At 39.6% G+C, this 15483-nt stretch overlaps 1 protein-coding gene across 1 annotated transcript in view; it reads right to left on the bottom strand.

Annotated features, from left to right (window-relative positions):
* Positions 1–5653: 5653 nt before the first annotated feature.
* Positions 5654–15483, bottom strand: part of LOC129676971 (60S acidic ribosomal protein P0-like) — a 180927-nt gene continuing 171097 nt past the window's right edge. The window contains 3 exon segments of the mRNA XM_055607520.1: positions 5654–5818; positions 5820–6169; positions 6172–6533. Of these exon segments, the coding sequence (XP_055463495.1) occupies positions 5654–5818; positions 5820–6169; positions 6172–6533 (877 nt within the window).

A 15483-nucleotide genomic window follows, 5' to 3' on the forward strand; every position in this document is an offset into this window, starting at 1 on the left:
TTGACTTAATTTTGGTAGATGGAATCTGTCAAGAAAGTTATCCATTTCATTTAGATTTTCAAATTTTGTGCCATATAGGCTTTTGTAGTATGACCTAATAATCGTTTGGATTTCCTCAGTGTCTGTAGTTATGTCCCCATTTTCCTTTCTGATTTTGCTGATTTGTATGGTTTCTCTCTGCTTTTTAGTTAGTTTGGCTAAGGGTTTGTCTATCTTGTTGATTTTCTCAAAGAACCAGCTTTTTGTTTCATTGATTCTTTGGATAATTTTATTTGTTTCTAATTGATTGATTTCTGCCCTTAGTTTGATTATTTCCAGCCGTCTGCTCCTCTTGGGTGTATCTGCTTCTTTTTTTTCTAGGTTTTTCAGTTGGGCCATTAAGTTGTTTGTATGTGATGTTACAGATTTCTTCTTGTAGGCACTTAGTGCTATAAATTTTCCTCTGAGCACTGCTTTCAATGTGTCCCATAAATTTGGGTATGTTGTGCCTTCATTTTCATTGAATTCTAGAAAGTCTTTAATTTCTTTCTTTATTTCTTCCTTGACCCAGCTGTCATTGAGTAGTAAGTTGTTCAGTTTCCATGTGCGTGTCGGCTTTTTGTTGTTTCTGTTGTTGTTGATGTCCAGCTTTAGTCCATGGTGGTCAGATAGTATACAAGGGATTATTTCGATCCTTTTGTATCTGTTGAGGCTTGCTTTGTGACCAACTATATGGTCTATTTTGGAGAAGGTTCCATGCGGTGCTGAAAAGAAGGTGTACTCTTTTGAGTTTGGGTGAAAAGATCTGTAGACATCTATTAGGTCCATTTGATTTAGGGATTCTGTGAGTGCTTTCATTTCCCTATTTGGTGTCTGTCTGGTTGATCTGTCCCTTGATGAGAGTGGGGTGTTGAAGTCTCCCACTATTAAGGTATTAGGATCAATGTATGATTTAAGCTTTAATATTGTTTCATTTACGAATGTAGGTGCTCTTGTATTTGGGGCATAGATATTCAAAATTGTGATGTCCTCTTGTTGGATTTTTCCTTTGATGAGAATATAGTGGCCCTCCTTATCTTTTTTGATTAACTTGGGTTGAAAGTCTATTTTATTAGATATTAGGATGGCTACTCCAGCTTGTTTTCTGGGACCATTTGCTTGAAAAACATTTTTCCAGCCCTTTACTCTGAGGTAGTGTTTATCTTTGTTGCATAGGTGTGTTTCTTGGATGCAACAGAATGTTGGGTCCTGTTTCCGTAACCATTCTGTTAGCCTGTGTCTTTTTATTGGTGAGTTGAGTCCATTAATATTGATAGATAATATTGACCAATGCATGTTAGTTCCTTTTGTAATGGAGTCGATGATCTTACCTTGTTTCATTGCTTGTTTTCTTTACATTTTTGTTGGGACATTATCTGTATGCCCTATTTTCTTGGGTGAATTCGTTTTCGTTGGATTGGAGTTTTCCTTCTAGTATCTTCTGTAGGGTTGGTTTGCTGTATAGATATTGCGTAAATTTAGTTTTGTCATGGAATATTTTGTTTTCTCCATCTATGTTGATTGAAAGCTTTGCAGGGTATAGTAGTCTCGGTTGACATTTGTGATCTCTTAGAGTCTCCATGATGCTTGCCCAGGCCCTTCTGGCTTTCATAGTTTCTGATGAGAAGTCTGGTGTGATTCTGATAGGTCTACCTTCATATGTTACTTGGCCTTTTTCCCTTGCTGCTTTTAATATCTTTTCTTTGTTCTGTAGATTTAGTGTTTTGACTATGATGTGACGTGATGTGTTTCTTTTCTGGTCTAGTCTATTTGGTGTTCTGTAGGCCTCTTGTATATTTATGGACATCTCTTTCTTTAAGTTGGGAAAATTTTCTTCTATGATTTTTTTGAAAATATTTTCTGGATCTTGGAGCCTGGAGTCTTCTTTTTCATCAATTCCTATTATTCTTAGATTTTGTCTTTTCATAGCATCCTTGATTTCTTGGATATTTTGTGATTGGAATTTTTCTGATTTTACTTTTTCTTTGAGAGAAGTATCAATTTCTGCAAGTGTGTCTTCAGCTCCAGAGATTCTCTCTTCCATCTCTTGTATTCTGTTGGTGATGCTTACTTTTGTGGTTCCTGATCTTTTCTCCAAGTTCTCCAGCTCAAGAGTTTTCTCATTTTGTGTTTTCTTTATTGATTCTAATTCTGTTTTCATGCCTTGCACCATTTCTTTTATGTGTTTGAATTTGGATTCCTGTCTCTCTACGATGGACTCTATTTCTTTGTTCATTTCCTTTTTGTATGCCACTAATTTTTTCTCTACTTGTGCCTCTATTTGTTTGGCTATGTTTGCCTGTGTTTCTTTAAGGGTTTTGTCTATTTCTTCTTTCTTTACCTCCAATTGACTGGCCAACTCTTTGAAAGAATTGTTCATTTCCTCCTTATGAGCCTCAAATAATTGAGCAAGCATGGCTTTAAGGTCATTTTCCTGTGCTTCTGATGAATTGGAATATCCATCGATTTTGGGGTTTGCTGGTGAAGTCATGATGTCCTGATTTATGTTGGAAATGTTCTTTCGCCTACCCCTGGCCATTGGCTTATCTGAGACCTTCCCTGTTTGTTTTTGGATTCAGCCGATCAGACTGGTACTGTCTCTCTCTCGAGTCTGGAGAATTCTTCAGGAAGTTGAGAGAGGTCCCGTGTCCTTAGTGTATGCTGAGGACTAGCTGTACCTGTGGGAGGAAAGTACGCAGGCGCAAACAGAGGCAAATGCAAGCGTGCGTGCGTGTGTGTGTATATGTGTGTGTGTGTGTGTGTAAGTGGGTGTGGGCGTGTGTCTAGAGGGACAGAGTGATGGCTAATGTTGAACCCTTGAGTGTGTGGGAGGGGCTCTGCAATGTATATGTCGCAGGTGCTAGTGATGATCGCAGCGCAATTTCTGGCATTAACTGCCTTAACTCCTCAATTAGACCCGCAGAGCAGGAACTTCAATGTTCCAAGTGCCCCTCTGTTTCCCAAAGTGGGTATATGGGTGGGAGGGGGTTCGATGCCTGGCTTCTGTTTTAGAAGAAGCCAGGATCAGTGGAGCTGCAGATTCTCAAGGGTGCACTCACTTACAGGCAGGACACTTGGCAGAGATAGGCGTATCTGGGCTGTCTGCTCTCTGGTTTGGCCCTGCTTCTTTGATGTGCTCCGCCAGTTCCGTGCTGCTGTCACTGCCAGGTTATGAGGTCTTGCTGCAGCTGGAGATTTCAGGGTGGTCACGTCAGTGGGAATCGGGGTAACCAGCCTTTCTGTTCTCTGGTTTGGCCCTGGTTAGTCTTAAACTGGAGGGCTGATGTGCCCCGCCAGCTCAGTGCTGCTCTGCCGCCAGGTTAGAAAGTCCCGCTGTAACTGGAGACTGGGTTGCTAGTCCAGATGCTTTCTGGGAAGTCCTGGGGTCTCTTTACTGTGCTCTCCAAGCTTCGGAGGCCCAGCGCCTGGTGTGTCTAGCTTGTATGGCGTTTCTGTCTGGTTTTGGTGAGTATATAGCGTATTCTCTGTCACTGTGGGATTGGGCGGGCCGTACCGTCAGTGATAGCGATTCTGCGGAGCTAGTATGGCGTCTAGCAGACTCGGGCCCTGGGAGGATGGTGCAGCTGCCGCGCGTGAATCTGGGGCTCCGAGACACAGTACTGCTGGCCTTTGCCGATAAAGGATTTGGGGCTCAGCCTCAGTGGCTGCAGGCCCCAGGCAGTTAGGTCTGCGCTGAGAAAGGCGAGTCCGCTGTGCCGAGGAGGAGGGAGGTCTGGGGGAAGGGAGTGCCGAGAGATCAAAGGATCGTTTCTCACCTTCCCCAAACAAGTCCCTGGGTGACCCGAGACCAAGGTTTTCACCTCCTGCGATGTTCCCTGTTGTTTAGAAAGTCTCTCCGTTGTTTCCCTGGCTTCAGAAGTTCTTCCACTCATCAACTCAGAACTTTTTCTCTTCCACAGCTTGGAAACTGTGTGTGCTAGTCGCCATCTTGGCTCCGCCCCCCCTGGTTATATATTTTTATTTCACATACTTTTCCTTAAACTAGAAAATCTTGGTCTGTGATATTTGCATTATAAATGAAAATAATGTTGGATTTTAATTATTAGGATATATGAGTATAAAGTTACCAGCAAAAGTTAGATTATGTCCTGTCAAACTGACCTGCTACTGTATCAGCAAGTATGCAATTACACGTCCTGACACAAATAGATCCATTTCGTGTTTATTTATGTCTACTCTAATGAATGAACACTCAGCATCTTCACACACTCGATATTCCTCACTTTCTGTGTAATTTCTGCTTCCATTTCATTTTATTTTTCTGCTTTTCAACATGCCAATGAAAGCTGAAATATTCTGAGATTCATCTCTTCTCTATTGCAAGATGAATGACAGGCTTCAGGCACTGTGTCCACACAGTTATTTCTCCAAATATTTGGCAGCCATTTCAAGTCCGTTTGACTTGGCATCCCACTGTCACTCAATGTCATGTGACTGACATGTCCTAGCAATCAAATCAATAAAGTGCCCGGTTATATTTCAAATTTTCTCTGCTGCCTGAAAGAGAATGAATATAAGCAGCTATTCCGTGTTTAGGTCCTTGTGTATCTGAAGTAATTTTTATGCACCTGTCTCTCGCTCATCTACACATTCATCATCCTGATGTTCTAACCCACATTTAATGAATATATATATGGACATTTTGGATTCCATTGTTTTCCTAGATATTTTATTTTGTCTCCTATTAGATAACTAGACCTAAACAACAGGTTAAATTAGAATTTGGGGAAACAATTTGTATTGTATATCTTATACTTCTAACAAGCTGTGCAGTTATCAAAAATCCCTTTTCTTCCCTTGTTGTCAGTCTGCTCTATAGGAATACCATGAGCCATGGAGGCCTGGCAGCCTTGTCACCTTTCAGAAAGGAGAAGTACACAAATGCCAGAATAGTTTCTAAACTCTTGGGGCTACTTAGGGGTGGTAGGATTACACAATTAGTCCTTAACGTTATTTTGCCTCCTACTTGTGTGCATTTCCACATATATTAAGTCATAAACATAAGTCTTGACCTTGGAAAATGCAGTTAAGTAAGAAACATCTGGAAGTTGGGTGCAGTGGCACACCCCCATAATCCCAGTACTCCAGGAGGCAGAGGCAGGCTTATCTCTGTGAGTTCGAAACCAGCCTGGTCTACAAAGACACCAATGCTCCACAGAGAAACCCTGCCTCGAAATTAAGAAAGAAAGAAAGAAAGAAAGAAAGAAAGAAAGAAAGAAAGAAAGAAAGAAAGAAAGAAAGAAAGAAAAAAAGAATAAAGAAACATCTGTAAATATTTATTTGACAATAACGAAATTATTCATAATGTCACTTGAAAGCAGAACCCATGGGAAAAGGCAGAGATGACACTGGGTGGTAAAATCTACAAAATACAGCAGTGCATTTTCCATTCAGACATCTACCTCACTCTTGTTTCTTTTTGTGCTTTCTTCTATCTCTTTATCCACCTTCCCTGACTCTTCTCCACCCCCACACTATACACACACACACACATACACACACCCTGGAAAAACACATACATTTAAAATAAATGCAGTTTTTTTTAAAGATAAGTAAACATTTATTTTCATGTTTTTCAAAGTAAGGTGGCTGAACTGGTTGCTTTGGGAGGTGATTAGTTAAAGAGACCAACTCCCATATCCTCCTCTGGTTCCTCTTTCTTAGCTTCAGCCTCTGCTGGGGCTGGGGCAGCAGGACCAGCAGTGGTGGCCACAGCCACAGGGTTAGCAGCCAAAAATGCAGGTGGATCAGCCAAGAAGGCCTTGACCCTTTCAGCAAGTTGGGGAGGTGAAGTCAGTCTCCACAGACAAGGCCAGGACCCGCTTGTATCCATTAATGATAGAGTGTGGCACGGAGGCAACAGTCGAGTAACCAATGTGCAGACAAACACTGGCAACATTCCAGACGTCCTCTCGAAAACAGGAGTGCAGAGTCTGCTCGTTGATGTCGTCAAACACTTGTTGGATGGTCAGACCCTGAGGAGAAGGGGAAATGTTCAGCATGTTCATCAGCGTGGCCTTGCTGGCTCCCACTTTGTCTCCAGTTTCTATCAGCTGCACATCACTCAGAATGTCAGTGGTTCCTCTGGATGTTTTAGAAGTAATGTCCAAAGCCTGGAAGAACAAGGTGCTGGCACAGTGACCTCACACGGGGCGATGGCACCAGCTCGAGCAGCAGCCGGCACTGTATTGACCAGCAGCAGCATGTCCCTAATCTCAGTGAGGTCCTCCTTGGTGAGCACAAAGCCCACTTTCACCAGGACGTGAGGCGGCAGTTTCTCCAGAGCTGGGTTGTTTTCCAGGTGGCCCCTGATGGCCTTTCGCATCATGGTGTTCTTGCCCATCAGCACCACGGCCTTCCCACGGAGGGACGTGTGGATCTGATTCATCGGCTTGAAGCCCACATTGTCTGCCCCTACAATGAAGCATTTTGGGTAATCATCCAAAAGTTGGATGATCCTAAAAAAGTAGTTGCCCTGCCTTCCCTGGGTATCCCTTCAGTGAGTCAGGGATTGCTGTGCAGGGTTTAAAGATGATGTCACTCTAGTGAGGATACCTGGCAAGAGAAGCAATAAATGCATATTTAAAAAATAAATTGTCAGTACTTATATAATTCTCTGTGAGGAGAAAAACATGATCAACTTAATGACACTGACAAAAAAGGATTTCATGGCCACTTCCAGATGATTTTATTGTATCAATAAACAGATAGGGTGAAACAATGTTAATTCATCATTCTTAGAATCTAGGCTAATCTGAATTTTACCAGATTTTTATTCAATTACTTAATCTTCAAACTAGTTTTACTCTTGTGAGTTAAGTTTTAGGAAAACTTTATAGCTAAATTCTGTCTATTAGATTATAGTTGTGCTTTGGTAAACTCTTAAAATACACTTTCTATTAATATTTCTATTTGAGATATTTGTAGCAATTACACATAGGACAAGCAGAATAAACTTCATATACGCCTGGCCTAAGATGTACTTCTTCTATACCTCCATGGCTTAAAGTGGGCTTACGAGATTTACTGGCACTAACTCCTTGACATCTGTTACTTACATTCCAATGTGGGAACACATTAGACAACCAGGAGGAATATTTTCCGGGTATGAGGGAGTGGAGAACAAACAAACAAAAATACTGGAAAATCGGCAATACCTTCAAGGAATATTGCTAAGAGACAAGAGAAGTTCTTGCAACTGTAATAAAGTCACACTGGACATGACAGAAGCTGCCTATGATTCTAGCACTCAGGTTGCTGAAACAGGAGGTTTACACAAGCTTCATGACGAGACTTCATTACAAAACTGCAGGACAGAGTTGCTTGTCAGAACCATTCCAAAAGTAACTAAAAACCAAGAAGTTATGAAAAAAAATGTCTCTTATGAAGAGCCACTTTTACTGTGTTCTAACCTTGCTCCCTATTTGCATTCACTTTATTATGTTTGTTGCAGACAGACAATCTGAATCAAGATTGAGGTGTTAAAACAGAAAGTTGGAAATTGAGACAGGCATGGCAGGAATAGACATACTCTGAAGAGATAGATGTGTAACTCAGTCTACCAGACTACTGAAACAATAGATGCCTCCAAAAGGGTACCTGTTTATGGAGCAAGGGGAGCCAAAGTTAACTCTGATTGCTACCAACTATGTTACATTATGTCTGTGAGACAGAGCTATGTGAAGGGCTTGCATTTCTTGACAGTGTTTTCCTTCACTGAGCACTTCACAAGCCTGCCATTGTATGGCACTGTAAAGTGAGTGGACCCAGAGGGGCTGTTATCAGAACTTTTCAGGAAGCAGTGTTTGTAGAAGTCCTGTCTTTACTTCCATCCAGTAATAGTGGAAGTCAACTGCAAAACTGCTTTTCTCTTAGGAGATAAATTCTAACTTTGCAAGTATACATTTTATTAAACTGTCAAGAGGAGTTTACGTAGCTCAAGCAAACAGGCTTACCAATACCACTAAAACAATCTTATCTTTAAAATTATAAATTTAGGGTATGTGCATTAAAATGAATTCAAGGATGTTGGAACTGTAACTCAGTCATTTATCACAGCTGTTGAAAAAGCCTCTTATCCCTAATCAAAATGTGAATATCTTGCAATACATATCTTCAAATTAGAGCTTCATTTTTATCTCTAGAAAGAAGAAAGGAAACGGCAATGAGAACATATACAGCAATTTCACCCAATTTTTAAAACACCTCTTTTTCTGTATGTCATATCTTATCAGCAGCATCAGCTGCATTTTCAAAATGCAAGAACAGGTTATTTTTCTCCTTGGAATACTCTTATTCAACTAAAAACAAATTTTAATAACCTACCAGGATTCATTTTGAAAATATATCTTTAAAATTATTCTATTTGTTATAATTTGCATAACTGTTTTCAGGCATAGTAAAGTTTCCTAATCTCCTAATAATAACTAAAGGAAACAGAGTGCTTCTAAAGGTGCTTACATGTGGTGATACAGCAACAGGCAATACTTAAGGTAGCCAACTTTAATAAGGACCCTTGTAAATCAAGAGCTTTTCAGGTATAAATCTAGCTAATAAAACCAGAGTAGAAAAGCTCCTACATAGCAAGAAAAATAATGAACATTGTGAAATCCTACAGAAGGTGAACAAATCTTTGCTAAATATACTTCTTGCATACAGAATACATAAAGAACTTGAGAATTTAAATACTGTAAACTGATCTCTTCAAAATTGGGTAAAGGAATGGAATAAATACTTCTCAAAAGAAATATAGTTCTGATGACAGTGTCTTTTGCTTTACAGAAGCTTCTCAGTTTCATGAGGTCCCATTTATTGATTGTTGATCTTAGAGCCTGTGCTGTTGAAGTTCTGTTGAGGAAGTTTTCTCCTGTACCAATGAGTTCTAGGGTATTCCCCACTTTTTTTCTAGCCGATTTAATGTGTCTGGTTTTATGTTGAGGTCTTTGATCCACTTGGATTTTAGTTTTGAGCAGGGTGATAAGTATGGATCTATTTGAATTTTTCTACATGTAGACATCCTGTTAGTACAGCACCATTTGTTGAAGATGCTGTCTTTTTTCCATTGTATGGTTTTGGCATCTTTGTCAAAAATCAGATGTCCATAAGTGTGTGGGTTTATTTCTGGGTCTTCTATTCAATTCCATTGATCCACTATTCTGTTTCTATGCCAGTACCATGCAGATTTTATAACTGTTGCTCTATAGTACAGCTTGAAATCAGGGATAGAGTAAACGACAGCCTACAGACTGGAAAAGGATCTTCACCAACCCTGTATCTGACAGAGGGCCAATATCCAGTATATATGAAGAACTTAAGAAGTTAAACAGCAACATATCAAGTAATCCAATTTTAAAAATGGGGTACAGAGTTAAACAGAGAATTCTCAATAGAGGAACATCGAATGGCAGAGAAACACTTAAAGAAATGCTGAACATTCTTAGTCATCAGGGAAATGCAAATCAAAATGACCCTGAGATTTCACCTTACACCCATCAGAATGGCTAAGTTCAAAAACTCAAGTGACAACACATGCTGGAGAGGATGTGGAGAAAAGGGAACCTTCCTCCATTGCTGGTAGGAATGTAAACTTGTACAACCACTTCGGAAATCAGTCTGGTGCTTTCTGAGACAAATAGGAATAGTGTTACATCAAGACCCAGCTATACCACTCCTAGGCATATATCCAAAAGATGGTCAAGTACACAACAAGGACATTTGCTCAACCATGTTCATAGAAGCTTTATTTGTAATATCCAGGAGCTGGAAACAAACCAGATGTCCCTCAATGGAGGAATGAATACAGAAATTGTGGTACATTTACATAATGTAATACTACTCAACAGTTAAAAACAAAGAAATCATGAAATTTGCAGGCAAATGGTAGAATCTAGTAGTATTCCATTGTGTACATGTACCACAATTTCTGTATCCATGCTTTAGTTGAGGAACATCAGGGTTGTTTCCAGGTTCTGGCTATTACTCAATGGAATACTACTCAGCAAATAAAAACAAGGAAATTATGAAAATTGCAGGTAAATGGTGGAAACTAGAAAAGATCATCCTGAGTGAAGTATCCCAGAAGCAGAAAGACACTCACACATAAGTGGGTATTAGACATACAATATAGGATAAACATACTAAAATCTGTCCAACTAAAGAAGCTAATAAAGAAGGAGGACTCTGGGTAACATGCTAAATCCTCATTCAGAAAGACAAAGAGAATGGACATCAGCAGAGGGAGAAAACAGGGAATAGAACAGGAGCCTACCACAGAAGGCCTCTGAAAGACTGCCTTGCTGACTATCAAAGCAGATGCTGAGACTTATAGTCAAACTTTGGGCAGAGTACAGAGAATCTTATGAAGGAAGTAAGAGATAGTGGGACCTGGAAAAGATATGAGTTCCACAAGGAGAGCAACAGAAACAAATTTCTGGGCCCAGGGGTCTTTTCTGAGACTGATACTCCAACCAAGAACCATTCATGGAGATAACCTAGAACCCCTGCTCAGATGTAACCCATGGCAGTTCAGTGTCCAAGTGGGTTCTGTAGTAATAGAAACAGGGATTGTCTCTGACATGAACTGATTGGCCTGCTCTTTTATCACCTCCCCCTGAGAGGGGAGCAACCTTACCAGGCCTCAAAGGAAGATAATTCAGCCACTCCTGATGAGACCTGATAGACTAGGATCAGAAGGAAGGGAAGGAGAACCTCCCCTATAAGTGGAATTGGGGAGGGGCATGGGTGGAGAAGAGGTAGAGAGGGTAAAATTGGGAGAAGAAGAGGGAGGGAGTTACAGGTGAGATTCAAAGTGAATAAACTGTAATTAATAAATTTTTTTTTAAAAAAAAGAAAAGATCATTCTGAGTGAGGTAACCCAGAAGAAGAAAGACACATGGCATATGTTCACTCATAAGTGGATATTAGACATATAAGATAGGATAAACATACTATAAATATACTCAAATCTACATTCCTAAAGAAGCTAAACAACTAGGAGGACCTAAGGGAAGAGGCTGAAACCTCACTCAGAAGGTCAAACAGGATAGACATCAGAAATAGAAGAGAAGGAACAGGACAGGAGCCTTCCACTGAGGACCTCTGAAAGACTCTGCCCACCAGGGTATGGAAGGAGGTACTGATACTCATAGCCAAACTTTGGGCAGAGTGATGGAAACCTTATGGAAAAAGAGGGAGATAGAAAGACCTGGAGGGACAGGACCTCCACAAGGAGAACAACAGAGCCAAAATGCCTGGGCCCAGGGGGTCTGCAGAAACCAATACTCCAACTAAGGACCTTGCATGAAAAGGATCTAGACCCCATATTCAGAGGAAGCCCATAGGCTGCTCAGTTTCCAAGTGGGTTCCCTAGTAAGAGGTACAGAGGCTGTCTCTGACAAGAACTCAGTGGCAGGCTCCCTGGTCACCTCCCCCTCTATGGTACAGCCTTTCCAGGCCACAGAGGAAGATGATGCAGTCAGCCTTGTTGAAGCCTGATAAGGTAGGGTCAGATAGAAGGTGAGGAGGTCCTCCCCTCTCAGGGGACTAGGGAAAAGGCATACAGGGAGAAAAGGGAAAGTGGGTGGGACCAGGAGGAGATGCTGGAGAGGGCTGCAGCAGGCATACAAAGTGAATAAATTGTAATAAATTTTTAAAAACTTCAGAGATGAAAAAAAAGAAATATAGTTGCTCTATAAATATATTCAAAAATTTTCAACATCCTTAACCCTCAGAAAAAATGCAATTTGAAAATAGATCTTTTCCATACACATCAGAATAGCACTCATCGAGGAAAAAAATAAAAAAGCTGTTGTTAATGAAGAGATGGCAAAAGAAGGAATTTATTTACAAATGTAAACTAGTGACCACTAGGAAAAACATTATGGAGGTTTCTTACAAACCTAAAAACAAAACTTCCATATAATTCCTGGATATACACTCAACAGAACACAAGTCATCATCTAGGAAAGGTATCCATGCATCCATTTTTACTGTAGGACTATAACAATATCCAAGAAATAGACTCAACCTGAATGAACACCAACAGATGAATGAATTAAAAAAATATATATGTTACATGTGTCTGATGAAATTCTATTTAGCAATAAACATTATATGTAATTGTTTTGAGAAAGGTTTTAAGGAAACACGGTGACAGGGAAATAAAGGTAAATATAAGCAAAATAAAATTGTATTTATTAATGAAATATCTTGACTTCTATAATTTTGTATGTAATTCAAATTTGTGTTTAAAAATAAAACAGAGCAGGTTCCGTCTTTTTGGTCTGAAGATGTACCATGTTGGCCAGTACTGTTGAAACCTGCATTATGATAGAGAGGATCTATTTGAAGCAACATGTATCTGCAAAAGTTTTTACATGACTCTAGCAAAGAAAGCATGTAGGTTAACTGCAGATCTTCATCTCTTCCTCCATTCTTCCATATCCAATCACTTAGTCTTTTCCCAGATTTATAGCAGGACCACCTGATTTGGCATCTTCTTACTCTCTGCCCCAATTCCCAGGGCACTAAGCAGATTCTGATGGGACACCCTGCTTTCCTTCCTACTGTGGACCCACCAGCCCCATCTTCATTCCTGTCAGCTCTCAATACCCAGAAATATGTTTACCTGGAATCATCAGTACCCACAAGTATCAGCAACCTAATAATTTCCTTCCAGGCAACAGAAAGCCACAACACCTTCCTAAGAAACATAAACCAGCAAGCAAAACAGCCACCCAACAAAGACAAACCAGATATTAGCATCTAGAATTGCAAACTTCCCAATTCCAGATACCTAGCTGCCAGAGTGAAAGCATAATCAATAACAGCCAAGACAATCTATCTCCACGAGAGCCCAGCAACCTTACCACAGCAGGCCCTGAATATTGCAACATAGTGCAAGCACAAGAAAACATCTTAAAGCAAATTCTTTTTTTTTTTTCAATTTGATTCAGTTTTAATTACCATAAGTTGAAATTCTCAAACAGGGTGAAATGTTTTATTTATTATTAATTATATTGTTTTAGGAATATTACATTTCACTTCAGTCATGTAGTGCATGTGATTGTTCATATTAAGTAAGACATTTAAACCCACATCAGTCTTGTTAGGGCACTGTCAACATGTTAATTCATTTGGGATGCTTCTTCTACATTTCAATTTTACAAAGACACCACAGGTTCTAGTGATTCTTACATATAATTGGTACATTTATTGAAATTATTTAAATAATATAATTAAGTTATTTTGTGGTTAAAACAAGCATTGGCAATTTTCTTTTTTACTGGACTATTTTTTTTGGGCAGCTCAGGCTTTATGTGGGTTCTTTAGCACAGGGAGCTGGAGTTGACTCTGAAATCGATTTTGTTGCCTGCTTTCACTCCCATGGCCACAGGGAAAGAGGACACACTCAGTCCTGATGCAGTTTAATGAGCTTGGGGTGGGTGGGTAGAGGGGACTCCCTTTATCTGAAGAATAAGGGAGGAGTGATGGAGTAAGTGAGAGGGCAGGACTGGGAGGAGAGAGAGGGCTGCAATTGAGATGCAATGTGAATGAGTAAATAAATTAATTAATTAATTACAATATAAAGTTTTCTTTATGTGTATGATAGATGTCCTTAAAGAGGAAATGAATGAATTCCTTAAGGAAATCTATGAAAACACAAGTAGTAAAAGGAAATGAGTAAAATAGTTCAAGACCTGAAAGCAGAAATAAAATTAATAAAGAAAACCCAAATAAAAGGAAATCTGGCAGAGAAAACTTTAGGAATTTAATCAAGAATTTCAAAGGCAAGCTCCACTAATAGAATACAAAAGATGGTCAAATCCCAGGCACTGAGCACAAAAAAGAAGAAATCAGGACCTCAAAGAAATGGTTAAATCCAAAAGCATCCAGCCAAACAAAATTCAGGAAATCTAGGACAGTATGAAAAGACCAAATTTGTGAATAATTAAAAATATATAAAGGAGAAGAAACCCAGATCAAAGGCACAGTAAATATCTTGAACAAAAATGATAGAAGAAAATTTCCCTAACCTAAACAAGGAGGTAACAAGATACAAGGAGAATTTAGAACATCAAATAGTCAAGACCAAAATAAATAAATAAATTTCTCTTGGCACATTATAATCAAAACACTAAACATACAGAACCAGGAAAGAATATTAAAAGCTGCAAGGGAAAATGACCAAGTAACATGTAAAAAGAAGTCCTGTTAGACTAACACCTGACTGCTCAATGGGAACACTAAAAGCCAGAAGGGCCTGGACAAATGTTATACAGATTCTATAAGACCACAGATGCCAGCCCAGACTACTATACCCAGCAAATGTTTCAATCACAAGAGATGGAAAAAATAAGAAATTCCATAAAACTAAATTTATGCAAATCCAGCCCAGAAGAAGGAGGAAGAGGAGGAGGAGGAGGAGGAGGAGGAGGAGGAGGAGGAGGAGGAGGAGGAGAAGTACTTGAATTCTTAGCTCAACAAGACAACTGCAGGAGATTACATGGATACAAATGGAAAGGAAGAAGTCAACATACCTTGATACAGTACCTTAGCACAGCAGAAGCCTCCTAAAATATGTTAAGGTGATCTAAATGAAACCCCCAAATAATGAGGAAGACAGAGTTTAAACTGGCCTTCTCCTGCCACCAAAGAAAGCTGCAAGTACTGGGTTTGGGTTACATCTAGAGTTGTGTGCCAAAGCTGTTCATGGAAATGCCCAAACAATACAGGCTGTTGCCAAGATTATAGGCTGCTCTACACAAACTGATGGCAAGGTCCCATTGCTAAAGAGAACACCTACACAATGCATTAAGCATGGAGAAGTTGAAGCAGTGCCTATAAAGAGCCTTTACCCATGTAAAGTTCCAGTCTTTCGTACAGGGAGGTACCCTTTATAATGCCAAGAGAGAAATATAAGTAACAACCCAGCCACAAAGCCTTGGGTCGATGATGGTGTCCTGTCTACAAGATGTAGGGAAACGGTGAAACAAACTTTGTGGGAGTAACCAACCAATACCTAACTTGACTTATGGAAGTATCATGAAATGAAACCCATACCCAACAGTGCCTGGGTAACCAAAACCCTGACACTAAATAGACCAGGAACTTAGGGTAGAATCAAATACTCCTGTCCTAAAAAATCAAAACAAACAATAAAGTAAGCAATAAAATGACTCCTAATGACATTTATTATTGATAAAATGTTTTCTCAGTGTGTTCTTCAATCTCTTATTTTAGGCTGAGAGCTGATGGTCGCATACATTTATATAATGTTTTACTGGCCATATGCAATTCCTTTTATTTACCCATGAAGTGAAATTTCCTTTCTTCACTTTCAATGGATTTTTGAGACATTTTCAAGAAGGTAGATTTTCAAGTCACAATGGAGATTTATTTTTTTTCTTAATCTTATTCAGGAACTTATCTCTTTTATTCTCTGCT

The sequence above is a fragment of the Psammomys obesus genome, unplaced genomic scaffold (assembly GCF_907164565.1).
Source record: "Psammomys obesus unplaced genomic scaffold, mPsaObe1.curated_primary_1811, whole genome shotgun sequence".
Classification (NCBI taxonomy): Eukaryota; Metazoa; Chordata; class Mammalia; order Rodentia; family Muridae; genus Psammomys; species Psammomys obesus.